The 14,733-nt window shown below is 44.1% G+C and overlaps 1 protein-coding gene across 1 annotated transcript in view; it reads right to left on the bottom strand.

Annotated features, from left to right (window-relative positions):
- Positions 1 to 14,733, bottom strand: part of NECAB2 (N-terminal EF-hand calcium binding protein 2) — a 58,251-nt gene that overhangs the window by 9,369 nt on the left and 34,149 nt on the right. The window contains exon 5 of the mRNA XM_088530912.1: positions 12,073 to 12,170. Coding sequence (XP_088387038.1) covers positions 12,073 to 12,170 — 98 coding nt within the window. The remainder of the gene's footprint in view (positions 1 to 12,072; positions 12,171 to 14,733) is intronic.

Raw genomic sequence — 14,733 nt, 5'->3', positions numbered from 1 at the left:
TGCTGCCTGTGCTAACATGTAGTTACATGCATCTAGGAACAGACACAAAAGCCTCACTGAAAGTGCAGCCTCAAGGCTTTAGCAGAGGATGATCCTCAGGAGAGATTCATAAAATGCTGTGTTTTGATAAGTTGAAGCATTCAATGTCAGAGACATTGAAAAATGTGAGAAGAAACGAGTGGGAAAAGGAAAACTTGGTTTAGCTACTGGTAAATGGAAAAATATTGTGAGGACTAATTTCATGGTCTGAGAGCTGCTAGATAAACTTTTCCTCAACGCGCCCAGCGTGAGTCAAGTGTTGGCTTAAGCAGCTGCAATCCAAATCAGAATAAAAGGGAGAATCAAGACCTCTGTAATGAGAAAATCCTGAGGTGTGAAACAGTCCAGCCGCGCGGAACGACCCGCTGCCACCATCCTGGCACAGCAGGGCCAAAGTGTTTCCCTACCAACCACCCGCCACACACGAGCTTGGCTCCTCTTCACAGCCACTTTCCCTAGTCCCTTTGGAGCCTAACCCCTTAAAGTGCATTTTCTCAACAGCTTCAAATTTTGAAACAGATAAATGAAAACACCCTTGAGACGTGTTATGAATATTACGCTCAAAGAGCAGTCACAGGCTCTTGCTGCCTGCATTTCCTTCCCTGAAAAAACTGGAAAATTAGCATCTATAAATCCTTTTGGAAGTATCTACTGGAGGGCCAATAGTTTCCTTCCCTTTCTGAGCTGAGGTCTGATAAAACTCTGTAACCACCTGTGCTGTGCACTGATGGGAAGCCGGTTCCCCTGCCGTATGCTGCTTTCTGTTTAATCAATCTCATTTGGGCTAAGCAGACTCACAGGATACAAGCCTCAGTTCAGCAGAGTGAATGGATTTGATTTGAATCTAATCACTAATCTCAAGGTACCTGCTTGTTCATAAAGTTGTAAATCATCTGTGGCCGCTTGAGCCAGTGACTCCTGGAGCGTTTCAGCTTCCATTAAAAACCTGGTGATTTAGAAGCATTTGCAAACCAAATGTGCCAGACCCAAAAGGTGCTGAAAGAAAAACCTTGCAAAATGCTTGGTATTGAAATTGAGCCTAGGATTTGGCTACGAGGCCAGCAGCAGAGCTGAGCCTTCCTCACCAGGAACTGCACTCTGATGCCTAAAGCCGGGCTATTATATTCCTGTTGGTATTAAATGAGTAAAAAAGTAGAGTTTTCACTGTTGAGCTTCTCAAGCTTCCTTGCTGGCATTTTTAAAGGTCACTATTTAGCTGGTTAAGACTAGAGGATGGAAAATAAAAATGCCAATGCCATCACCCACAACTCGGAGGCTCTCCCAGCTTGTCCTTAGCACCTTCCTTTTGTCTTGCAGAACCACAGATTGATCGACACCACTTTCCAGCACTGATTTTGGAAGAGAACGGCCAAATTGGGTGACATTCAGGGACTCTGACGGCTTCCCCAGTTTTTAGTCACTTTAACTGCAGCTGAAACACACCCACAGAGCAACAGCACTGAATTGAGGGGGGTTTTCAAATGGAAACCAAAGCCAATTCTCCCTTGCCCACTCTTTTTCTTCAGTTAAAAAAAAAAGAAAAAGAAAAAAAAAAACATAGACAAACACAAAACCATCACAAACAAATCCCATTCATGGCCATGAAAATCCTCTGTCAAATCTCACCCCAGAATGACTGAAAGGTTATCATCTGCCCACTCACCACTTCAAAAATTAGGCATGTTGTAAAAATGTAACCTCTGAGTGCCTGGTTTAAATTCTTTGCTTGTAATTGTCTGTTTCCTTCCGAGAGATATTTTTTATATAATTCGAATAAGACTCAGACCTTCCTCTCACTTCTTCCCCCAACTCTTAAATCCCTTCAAAAGCAGAGGACCCAAACTGATTGCCTGGAACATCATCTGTAGAAGGAACCTGAAGAGAAGAGACACTTAAATATTTGATAAATGAAAGCGTTAACATATGAAAGACCCTCAGCCTTCCTGAAACAGCTCCAAAAAGAAGTAGATGAGACACCTGTTCATAATAAAAAACAAAAAAAAACTACAGCTTGGCATTTCTTTTAAAAATCTGCTATTTATATTCCTCCTCTTCTAAATCCTATCAAGTTTTGCTGCTCATGACTAATTCCCAGTGGCCTGGGTGTGGGAGGGGAGAACAGCGCTGTTCTTCCCGGCAGCAACGTTGCTGTGTCCCTGGGCTGGGATGGAGAGGGCAGGGGACATCTCGCCAGCCCCGGGCGAGCTTCATGTCTGCATGGGACCCTGGAGCTGCAGCCCCAGTGTCAGCACGTGAACACCCTATGCAATGCACATCCCACAGAGCAAAAGGCATCTATCATTTTTAAGCCCTGTTATTTAATCCAGCAGACAAAAAACAGGTTTAGAAAACTGAGGGTGGCCTCCTACTTCTGTAAATCCAGTCTATAATTAACACTTCCCTTCACACGAGGTTCTCATTAGTTTTATCTATCACCCACAAGACAGGAAATGAATACATATTTTATTTTGATTTTCTACACAAAGTGCAAATTGTTTTCCAAACCGGTCAGAGAGCTTTCCATCACCAACCTGGGAGCGACAGCCTCATCATGGGATGGGGAAGGACTGTCCTATGGCAGGTCTCCGAGTAGGAGCACACAGCCTTCTAGATCACTCTTGAAAAAATAAATAGTCACATTGTCCCTCTAGGGATCCGTATCACTATTCTGCTGTAAAAAATTGATATTGAAATCACTTGGTACTTCTGACCAGAAATGTTTCATTCAGGTTATAGCAGCAAAGACGACTCAGCCTCTGCCAACTGACTCTCCCACCACCAATCCTCTTTTTTTTTTTTTTTTTCCTCCAGCCAAAACCACTCACAAAATTTCCCCAGCTTCAAATAAACAGGTCTCCATCTAAGAGCTACTTCACATTGCACTGTTGCCTGTTGTAGTTATCGGCTCCTTCCATTGCATAGGGTAGGTTTTGCCTCCCTTCATTGCTGGGCCATGATTTATATGGAAAGTGAAAGGAGGAATGTGCTAATATACCAAAATGGAGAAACCATAGTGCTCAGGAAGTTAGAAAACATGTAGGATTAAAATCTTTACTGAAGCGTGTGGTGCATATGCCTAGAGGAGAAGAAAACTTGTTCCATTATTGGATTCCTGCAGGACTACACCTTTCTCCTTCAGCTAGAGCAGCACAGCGGGTCAGTGACTGCATTGCAAGCAGGCAGCCTAGCAAGACACAATTTATTGGGTGCAGCTTCGTTCCGATCCCTGTTGATACACTGATAGAGTTTCATAAACCCAACACCTCCTCAGGCGTTATTATATTATATATACGTTTTGAAGCAGCCAGCATTTCATTGTAAAATCATACTTTTAAGAAAGGAGGAAAAAAATCTCGAGGTAATAAACCCTAACCAAAGCTCCATCTCTCAGTCCCCGAAGAAAAGGAGATGCCTGGAGAAAGGAGGAGCTGGAGAGCTGCCGTGCTGCTACACCTGGCCCTAGGACAGCCTCTCACTGCAGTGGATGCCCTGAGAAGGACTTGGGTGACCACAAAGTTATTTTAGGGTTTGCTCAGCCAAACAGGAGAAAAACTGTTCAAGCAGAATAAAAAGACAGGAAAAAAAATTAGCTGGAGAGTGGCAGGGAAAGGATCATTTTTAAGAATTATTTCTACCTGACTATTTTATCTTGAGCTGCCATCACTCAAAAAAAAAAATAAAAGAGCAATATCATATTTGGCAAGCTTAATTTTGGCAGGCAAAAAAAAAAAAAAAAAAAAGCAAATGAGAGCAATACATACTGCTGTTCTGGCCTGTGCAATAAAACAAAAGCCACACATCCATCATTTCAGCATCTGAGCTTGGTGCCAGAGGGTGTTCAGTCTGGGGCTGTAACTGAGCTACTCAGATAAGCGGTGCAGGGTTAGGGGATGAAAACCAGAACAGCTCCAGGCCTGTGCTGGAGATGGTCATGGGGAGAGGAGGACAATGCTGCCTGGGGCCACATTTACTGATTTCCTTAGGTATTGTGATTCCAGACACCGACTTTCGGATTTCTTCATGCATCCCTGTGCTCCATGTGTCTTGAATTACTGGGAACAAGTCACTTATACTCCAGCTTCTTCAGGAATTGCTTTGTATAGACAAATGGCTCTACCCTGTCTCCTGGACCAAGGAGCTTTACAACCCATCGCTCTGCTCATAAACAGGGCAAGGCCCCCCTAGGCCCAAGATGCCTTTACATGTGCGTGTTGTTCTCCTTGGGCTTCACTACCACACTGCGCTACGTTGTGAGGCCACCCCACTACACTTGCCCTGCTGTGCTCCATGATGACAACCTCAGGAAGAGTCTATCAATAACAGCTCTTTTTTTTCCCAGGAGAATAGTCACCAAACTTGGCAACCTTCATGCTTTTTAATAGATGCATCTCCTCCAGTTAGAAGCAGCAAGGAAAGGAAGCTATTGAAGCAGTAAGTTTGAAATGACAAATCTCTCAATCCTAGGTTGCAATTCATCTTCCTCTCAAGGCTGGAGGTGCTAAGGCCCAGCTTGCTGAAATGTATTTGTGATCCGCAGTGCCTCTCCTTTGCTTTGCTTAAAATTGCAAATGGATTTAAATATTCACCAGCATGAAGTAGACACAGAAACAGGGACAAGCATCATTCTTGACAATGATTAACCTGTCTAACATTTCAAGATCATGTTATCTTCTGGCCCACACATCAGCCTGCAAGGAGGCAGCCAAGCTGCAGAGGAACCTGTGAGGCCAGCAGCCTGCACTGCCCTTGCCTTCCAATGGGAGATATAAACTATTAGCAGTGGGTGGTTCAGCTTTTTGGCTGCCATCACCCTTTCTTCTCACCCAGATCTTCTCTTCGCAGGCAGTGGTGAAACCCTCCAGCCTTCAGTGATAGCAAGGCCTCTCTCAACATTCCTTGGCAAAGATAGGGAATTTCACTTGACACGTAGCTGCTTAGGTTTTGCATCTACCTCAGTTGATCTCAATACCCTGTTCTCTTAATGCCAGGAGCTTCCCTGGTGCAGAGACATCCCTTAATGCTATGCTTGGCCAGCATCCTCTCCAGGCCACCACTTTGCTAAAAGGAGGACAAAGCTTGGGAGGGGGCAAAGCCAGCCCTTTCTTGGGGCAGTTTGAAGCCTTACCATGGGCTCTGTGCTTAGGAAACTCATATTTAATGATGCTCCTGAGTGGAAAGGAGCTGCAGAGAGGCAATGCAAGGACAAGAGCATTTCTGAGGTTATGTCAGCTTTGTGTCTCAGGTGAGGTTTTTCTTTGCTACCAAACTGAATTTGCAAAGCTTTAATTTAGGCTAGGAGTTTGCCAACTTTCCAGACAGGTCTAAATGCAAGGGGAGACAAGCGTCTTTACAGCAGGCCGGATGAATTTCAGCTGACAGTGAGCCTTTGATTTGATAAGACCCTGATGAAAATTAGGCACAGACTGTTATTTCTTTAATGATGAAAATGAAGAAAAGCAAAGAAGGGAAAGTCTTGCTCGTGAGTGATGATAAATAGCAACAATAGCTGTTGGCCATCAAGATGCATTGCGCTTGCATAAATTCACGTAATGCAATCAAAGTGTTATTGGCCGGTAAATCAATGCAGAAATAACCCGTTATCAAATCAGTCTTCATCCACTTGACTGTCAGACAGGGGACTTTGCACACTAGTGCCCTTCAGCCCAGTAACCAGTGCAGCTGTACAGCTCGCTGCAGAGAGGGGCAGGACAGCTGCAGGGCTGGGGCTGAAGCTGCTGGACACTGGCAGATGTCTTCCTTCCCGTCCCCCAAAATATGCCCGTGCCATAGTAGTCATCCGGGACACAACAGGCTCTCCTTCTCCTTACACCTTGTGCCACAGGTCTCCCTTGTGTTTCCAGAGGGTCCCCCCCTCCTATCCCCTCCAGGCTCAGAATAGGGACAGACCAAACCTCCCAAAGCCCCACAGTGGAGGCAGGGGTTGCCTCATTAGGGCTCTTGACCATACTAGAGGTCTAGATGCATCTTCAGACTCTGCTTCCCAAGCTTCCCCCAAGCCCTGGGTCCCCTCTAACATGGAATGGGTAAACCACATCCTTTCTGGCCATACTGGGTTTGATAGTTGCTGGCAGTGCTATAAAACGGTGGATGAAAGTTGTGCTACTTTTTTGAACTGAAAGTTCATTTTCTTTCTTTACAACTTAACTCCGCATTTCGCATATTAGCTGGCTGTCATTTTAATGCAACGTGGACATTGCTGTATTGGGAAATAATTACAATGACAGATTTTGTTTTGCTCTATGAGATGTTCCACCACTGAATCTAATTACTGCTGATACTTTATGAGCTTCTTCAGCACAAGATAATTGCTGCTCTCTCTTTTTATGAACAAGAAATAATCAGCTGTCTTTTAAGGTGTGAAATATAAACAGCAATTAAATACCGCAGTTCTCCTCCAAAGCCTACAAAGCGTTTCTCATCATTAACCCAACGTAAAGGAAGTATAGATTTCATTTAGAGTCTGCATGTAATACTTTTTTAAATGAGAGAAGAGATGGAGGGAATGAGGACTATTCTCAGATGATCAATAGTTTTATTCATGTGCTGAAAGGATTATTTTAGTATAGGGAACAACAAGTGTTTTACAAGCAAAACAGCTCCCCCCCTTGCACTGCCAGTAGCCCAGGCCCAGGAGCTGCTTCTCTTGTCCCCATCGCACTCATGACATTCTCAGCTCCAAGCTCGAGATTCAGCTTAGATTAACTGTGTTTGAATCTGGAGTTTCTGTAGCCCTCACCTGGGACGCAGTGACCACCCTTGGGCATTGACAGGCACAATGGGACAATTTCCAGGAGGTTTAACCACAATGAACCCAACTCTGTGCTGGCACTGTGCCAGAAGCACAGTCCAGCCCCACCATAATCAGCATCTCTAGCAAACTCAGAGCCAACCCTCACTTTATCTAGAGCCAAACAACCCCAAGTTCCCACTCCCCACCTATCCTTCGGGCTACACTGACTATCTGAATTTTGCAGCGTGAGCCCCTCTCTAACAACACGGAGAGAGGGAGGAGACAAAGGAGGAAGGCAGAATTAAAGGCTCAATTGAAAAGCAGTTACCAAGGGAAGACATCAGGGCTCTCTGCCTCCAAAGTATCCACTGCTTTCCTACAGCTCAGAGCCTACGTTAGAGCAGCTCAGACTTGACGGATGAGCTTGTGCCCAGGATGACTCCCTCGTTTCCCCCAAGTTTCCGTATACGTCTGTACGAACAGGCTGTAAACGCCCTCGAGACAGCATATGGCTCATTAGTTGTTACAACTGCAGGAAAAGCTGTCTCCTTTTTCATCCCGGAGTGACAACCCGCAGAATTGCCTTCCTGTCTCTGGGGCATCCTTGAAGCTGCTCCGCCAGTGGAGCTGCTTCCTGGCACCAGGATGAGGGAGCCGCTGCTCCCCCCTGCAAAAAGGCCCTCGGGAGAGCGACCACAAGCCACTGTCCCCATCCGGCAGGGAGAATGCCTTATCCGAGGGAGCTGGCGTGACATCTGAAACATTAGTGAAACAAGCAGCTGCAATTTGGGGAGGTTTATTTTCATGGTTGTAGCAGCAGGTTTTTTTGCAGCCAGCCTGCACAGGAGAAATCTAAATTGGATGTTGGGCAGCGAAAACAAGGCCGAGGGATGCAAAGTACTCGGGAAAGCATTCTCTGGAAGACAAAGCAGAAAAAACATTTGAGATTGAACCATTCGTCCCTTGATCCTGATCATCTTGAAGGTCTTTTCCAACCATAATGATTCTATGAATTAGTCCTGATGAGCTGCATATCTCAGCTGAAGGAATAAAAAAAAAAAAAAAAAAAAAGAGCCTCACCTCAGCTCACTAAGGATCCTCTACGAGGATATGAAGATGTGACCCCTCGCACCATCTCGGTGCAGGTTTCTTTATTGCAGCCCAGTTCAAGACACCAATATTAGGTAGGGGTGAAAGTCGAAGGAAATTAGGGGAAGGCAAGGGAGTGCTTTGATGCCATCTGTTCCTTTAAAATGCAACTTCCATCCGTACCTTTGTACAGTTTCTTTCCCTTACAAAGGAGACAGGCAGCAGGGTGCAAGCAGCCAGCTTTCCAGGGGCTACATCTCACCAGGGGCTTCCAGAGGAGCATCTGGACCATCTGGCCAGGGCCTGAGACACCTCTGCAGGCTACCACATGGCAGCAGGTCTACAGCATCCTTAGCCTTAACCTGCCACACAGCAGAAACAGCCACTTCACCAGCCCTCCTTCTTGCCTTATTCTCAGTAAAGGTTAATTCCCTAGCCCCTTGGTCGCCCAAAGGTCGTCTTGAAGGTCTCCCACGCGAGGTCTAGCCAACTCTCATTGCCCATTGCAGAGGGGCTCGTGAGTAGCAGCCATATCAGGCACAAGGAAATATAGTTGTAAGGAATAATGTTAGCCCAACAGCACATCCTAAATGAGCCAATCAAACCTCTCTGCCTCTCCTTCCTCATACTGTTAATTTTTCAGTGGGACTCACACACTTTCTTGACGTGTAATCAATGGGTAGCAAGTGCACGGACAGATGCAGACTCAATTTGAAAGCCTTAGTTGAAGTGAAATCTGCCTTCAGAGTATTCCAACACAACTACATTCCTTCCTAAGTGAATTGGTCATTACAAGACACTGAAAACACAAAAAAAATTATCTCTGTGTCTTTCACCAGGAGAGTTTTCTTGGGAGAGAAAGAGGAAGCAACAAGGGAATCCACACAGACAAAACCACTCCAAGGGATCCTGTTTTCATCAGGATGAGGTTTTGGGTCTACCTGAAGACCAGCAGTGCTTCCTAACAAATGGTAGAAAGAGGAGGGCACAGTTTCTAAGGACTTCTAGAGCGCCGCGGTTGCTTTCTGAAACCAAGCACATGAACCAACAGCCACGGCTAGCCACGACGGTTTGCAAAAGCCTCATCGACACTCCAAAAATCAGCACAACTTGGGTTTTGAGTATTCCACAAGCAACATCTCCAGATACATGAGCCTCAATGGCTGCAGCAAGACCCAGGATCACTAAACCAAGAGCAGATAAAGCTTTGGGTACCTTGCTTAGAGATTCTCCAAAAGCATATGAGCTGGACCAGTTTGGCTCTCCCCAGTGCTACCAGCAACCTGCCCCGGGAGCTGAAGACAGAAATGGGAAGGAATCTCAGCTGGGAATTGGTCCTTTTATGAGAAGCTTTCTGCTGACCCTCCATTTTGGCAATTCTGGCACTAAAACTGGAAAGTCTAGTAAGAAAATACTTTCCTATTTTTTTCTACTTATTTTTAGGAAAAAACACAACATAAGAAAGCTTAAATCTTAAAAAATTAAAAGTATCAATGACTTTCACTCTGAAAAGGCTTCTGATGCTGCCTGGAAGTCTGCCATAGCTAATCAGTGAAGATGAGTTTCTCTACCACCTAACACAGCTTATTTTCCATGTTTTTTTTTCTTCCTCCACTTTTTTTTTTTACTTGAACAAAGAGACTATTTTTGAATAATTCATTGATGAGGTTTGTACCACTTTGTTCACAAATCACAGCAGGGAGCCGATGTTTTTCATGAAACACTTATTTGCCAGATCCTTTCCGTGAATAATTCTTGCTACGTTTGCTTGCTTGCCAAACGTCTGACACATGGTGGGGAGAATCATATCACAGGGTCTGATTAAAGAAGTGTAACGAGCAGATGCTGGGATGGGACTCACTTCAGCTAGCTTCAGACATTTAGAAGCAAGATGTCTACATTTAACCCTAATAATCCTGTGATCCTATAGTGTTTCAGAAGGCAAATGCCTCCAAGAAGCAGTGCATTTTATCCTAAAGCAGGTCACAGCCCCAATGAACGATGCTCTGGATCTTGCTATTTTCTCCCCATTGAACTCCAAGAGGATGGCAAAGGTGATGAGCTCAGATTTCCATAGCTAACCTTTACAGACATTTCCATTAAGGTAAATGAATCCTATTGCAAATTACTGCTTATCCATAAGCAGGCAGAAAGATCTTATAATTAAGTTAGAAGATTGGCATCAGGAATAAACATCCTGATTGTTCTATGCAAGTTGATCCCTGTATGCTCTGATTCCCAATCTATTAGCAGGGAGTAAACCATCCTCATGTTGCAAAATACCAGGAAAAAAATAGTAATCTACGCAAAACTTGCATTCAGAAGCACTGTTAGTAGGATTATGAATAGATTTATATCAGTACATTAGTATGCATTTAAGATATGTAGTTTGCAAATCTGCCTGCCAGAAAATTTCCTAATAGTAAATATGTGAGGTATACAGAGTTAGCACCTAACCAGAAGAAAAGAAAAACTATACAAATTTTACTGTTTTGTAGAAGTCTGAAAAAAACACACATACATTTCAGACAGACCAGGATTTGGCCAAATATTTGTTCCTTCAGCTCAGCAAAACATCAACATGTTGAATACATATATGTTTGGCCCCCTCACGAATTAAAAATATTAGTTTAAAATAAACCTAGAAATTCTTGACTTAGTAACCAGATAAAAGAGAGAGAAAATATTGCTATTTCCTCTTCTCTAAAGAAGAGGAAAACTTATCACCACATCTCTAATGTGAAGTAATTTCTTTACTTTCAAAGATAAATGGAAGGAAGATTTCAATGTGGATTGTTCAGAAGGGGCTTGGAAGCGGAGTACCTAAAGATGCTTGAAAAAGCAAAATCTCCTTATTTTGCTCAGTTTTCAGCATGCCAAACTATGTTCAGCAGTGAAAGAGAAAATTACTTTTCTCTTGTAATAGCACAAATGCATGATGCAAATGCAGTCAAAGGTAAAAACAGTAGGAGAATTAACATATTTCTGAGGTAATTAATACAACTGGTAATGTCCAGCTATTTTATTAAATGATATGAAAAGAACAGGAAAATGGTTTAAAAGCATCACTGGCTCTATAAATACTTTCCTTCCCCAGTAAGATATCAAACAAAGCATTCAGTGCTCTGTGGGAATGCTTCTGTGGCTGATCAGCTCCAATCCTCCAGATATTTGTAATTAAATTTCAGCATGCTTTTGAATCAATGTCAGTTTTTATTAGCAGTTTCAGTAAGGTACATGGTGGCATGTTTCCAAGGAAGTTGTGGGCCCACTGCATGTATAAGACACATCTCTGTGCATCTCCTTTGGTGCTTGCATGAACAAATAGACCATTTGCCCCAGTCCTTCAAATGCATAACCCCATGCATTTCCTAAAGTATTAGGATATATTTCCTAATACATCAGCTGTGAACATTAACGACCCTATTTCTGGAACTCAATACAATTTCCAGCACAGAAGCTGTATTTAATGGCAGCTTTAAAAGACAACATTTCCAAAAGCGCTTCCAATGAAGCTAACAAGAATTTATGCATTCAGAATCACAGCCAAGAGGTCTGCATGCCTTATTGCCTGCGGACAACCACAGCACTTTATTATTTCTGCAATACAGAAGGCAACCCATGGCATGTGCCAACGTACAGTGCTCTGGCATGAAACCTCTGTGCCACTATCTACTTCACATGCAAGTTGCACCTTGATTTCACAGGCTGGCCTAAGATTATCAAAACTGATCAAAATATCCACCACCTTCATGTTACCGCAATGATCCGCTTACTTGCGGGGGAAAGTGAAGACAGCTGTGCTAAATAAGATGAAGACATGATCTATTTGCCCAGCTGATACCACATTTGCATCACCACTGTTGTATTGCATGCAGCCGTTCTCACTGACTGTGCAGCTCCCACTACCTACGGGACCCACAGTAACACGACATACTTGAGTGGAGCAGAAGGATCAAATCCACCAGCAGATACACGGACACAGCATCTCACAGTCATGGTATTATCAGGCAACTTGCCACCTTCCAGAAAACTCGTGTGCCTCCACAGTGAGAGGCATGCTCATCAGACCTTCTCAAAAGCTCCTCCCTTCTCTCCAAGCTCAACATCTCACTTGTATTTTCATATGGAAAAGGTTGCTCCTCCCCATGGTTGTGGTCATGGTGCACAAGGCAGGATAAGCAAGGACTCACCCGCTTGGTGTAGTCCATCGCCTTCAGGATGGAGAGGTTCAGGGTCTCCAGTGACGCCAAGACATCTTCATAGTCTCCCATATGATCAGCAAAATAGTCTGAGGAAACCAAGAGGGACATGACGCAGTGTTTGAGTATCTGAGTATTTCAAGGATATGCCACACAGCAAGGTCTACTTTGGTGGAAAGAAAAACATCTGAAAGGTGATTTTGATTACATTTTTATACTCTGTAATCTGAAATCAGATGTTGTAATCAGTTGTGTGGTCCTGTATTTGCTTCCCAGTGATCTCCACCAGGTTAGTGTGATGTGGTCTGGCGTCCATCCAGTTCTCCACCCGCCTTTGGCTTTTGCTGGGCCACCCACATGCTTCCTACAAGAAAGGGTGCTCATGCCAAGTAACCCCTACTATTCTGTACTAATGCAAAACACTGCTAAAAGCACAGAACCAATTGCTCCAGGGACACATTTTAGTCCTGGCAGTTTCATATAGGAACTACCAAGTCCTGAAATTAGATGTTTACAATGGAAATAGTGGAAATTAAGTTTGGCAGCAACAGACATGCTAAGTTTGCTGTGTAGACACAAAGCTAACCAATTGCTATATGATTGACAAACTATGGTTAAAAGCTGTTTGTTAGAAGGTACCAGGGCTTTTCTTCAACATTAAAATAGTGAAGATTCATTTGGAGATGATGTCGCTGTGGAATTCAACAAGAAACAAACTCTGGGAGACAATTAGACACTAATTAGGCTCTCTCAGCTTCATTAGAAGTGCCTATATCTATTTATGGCCTTAGAACATATCCAAGGGGAGGAAGATTTTGGCAGAAGCTGGAATGTCACAACAAGATTGACAGCAGCTGCTTGCTGTTTGCTGCCAGCCAAACAGCCTATTCTCCAGGCAGCATGTTTACTTTCACAGGGAAAGAAAAGCAAACAGCTGAACAGTTTTTAAAAGCAGAGGCAATCTATCTTTCTGAGTCCTAAAATAAAAAGCAAGAGCCCGCACGTTTCAGAAGAAAAAAGTTTCTCCTGGCATAGCATGGCTCTTGATGATGACCAGCCATCTTGCAAGCAGAAGGGAAGCGAGCATTTGGGACCTTCGTTCCTTTTTGCAGCTGTGCAGCTCTATGATTTTAGCCTTATGCATATTACACCTGCCCTGTTCACAGGGGTATCCCTGTGAACATCTGAGATCTTGCTACCCTGGCTGGTTCCTGCATATAGCTCCTGTGCATAGGGCAAGCTTAATGGGACGGATACCCAGGAGATGCGCAGCCACTGCCATATGAGGTTCTTGTGCAGAGGAGGGGGGTTTCCCCAGCATTTCCCTCTGGGGAAGCCCTGACTCGGTACCCTGGTCATCTCTTTTTCAGCCACACAGCTTCCCTGATCCCACTCTGTGGCCACAGATGCTTGTGCTGGTGGAAACATGGTGGAAATATATGGCACCAAGTCTGGCACTTCGCTTGCATGGTGTAAACACACCCTCGGAGGAAGACCCATCTCTGGCACAGCTTCTCATCCTCCCCCAGGGCAACAGAGGGCCAAACAGTTTCACATGTCATCATCTCCCATTTTAACACATTGATACTATTTCCTAAACAATTAAACAAGGACGCCTGCTGCAGTGACTGCTGGAAAGCCACAGAGCTTTACAGCATACTACCTGATAATGATTAATTCATCCTAAACTTCCCTCACAAAACTGCAGAGTCCAAGGATCCATTTTAAGATGCTCTCAGCATGCTACAAGGTACAACCACTTCCAAGAGAGAGACTACAGTTTCCATCTTGCCAGGATGAGGTTTTATATATATAAAACACCTCTTAGAAGAGTGGCAAGTAAATAAAAAAGCACACTGCTGGCAACAGTAGGTATTCAGCAGATACATGATAGACCCAGGATCTGAGGGTGACCAGTCACCCCTTGCATTGCACAAAATGAGCTGGGGGTTTATCTAGCTAGTGCTCTAGCGAAAGGAGCTTTTGCTGCAGGCTCGAAGTCTATGTGCTCAAAAGCTTGCCTACTGGTCCAATAAAAAAGGCAGAATTTTCCTCTACAATCTTATCTCACTTTGGTGGCTTAGGGATTTATGAAAAAAATGCTGTAACCTCATCAGCTTGAAGGATGAGGGGGCTCAAATGGCTCCCAAATAAATTAAGAACTGGTTGGAGCTAAACCAAGATAGGGATTTCTTCCTTATAGTTTGTGTCAGCGTGGCCAGTGAGAGGTGTGGGGACTACATGAGGACTAAGAAAATCCTACACAACCACTGTCTCATCATAACCCAACCCTACACAACCATAGTCTTATCTATTGGACTTTGAATGCTGTAACTAGTGATGAAGGTATAGGGTGAAGGTTGCCTCAGGGCCCTTGAGAAACACCTGCAAGAGGCAATTCCTGTCGGAATGGGGTGTGAGCCAAAGTGTTCCTACAGATTTGCTTTTCAGTCTTTAATTTCACTGAGGTGTGGAGGGATTACATGTATTTTAGCAAGCCTGCTGCAAAGCAGGCAGGGTTTACCTAAGGATAAGCACATTATTAGTGGCACAGAGGGATCCTGGTTTATTGAAGTGCAGAGCAAAGCTTGCAAACAGATATTAAACTCCACCTTGTTACCGAACTGGATCCTGTCATCATGCTCCAGCTTG

The sequence above is a fragment of the Tinamus guttatus genome, unplaced genomic scaffold (genome assembly GCF_059628265.1).
Source record: "Tinamus guttatus ecotype Peru unplaced genomic scaffold, ASM5962826v1 Tinamus_guttatus_pri_ptg000389l, whole genome shotgun sequence".
In the NCBI taxonomy this organism is placed as follows: Eukaryota; Metazoa; Chordata; class Aves; order Tinamiformes; family Tinamidae; genus Tinamus; species Tinamus guttatus.
The sequence above is the reverse complement of the archived record's forward strand: the minus strand, read 5'-3'. Positions and strand labels throughout refer to the sequence as shown.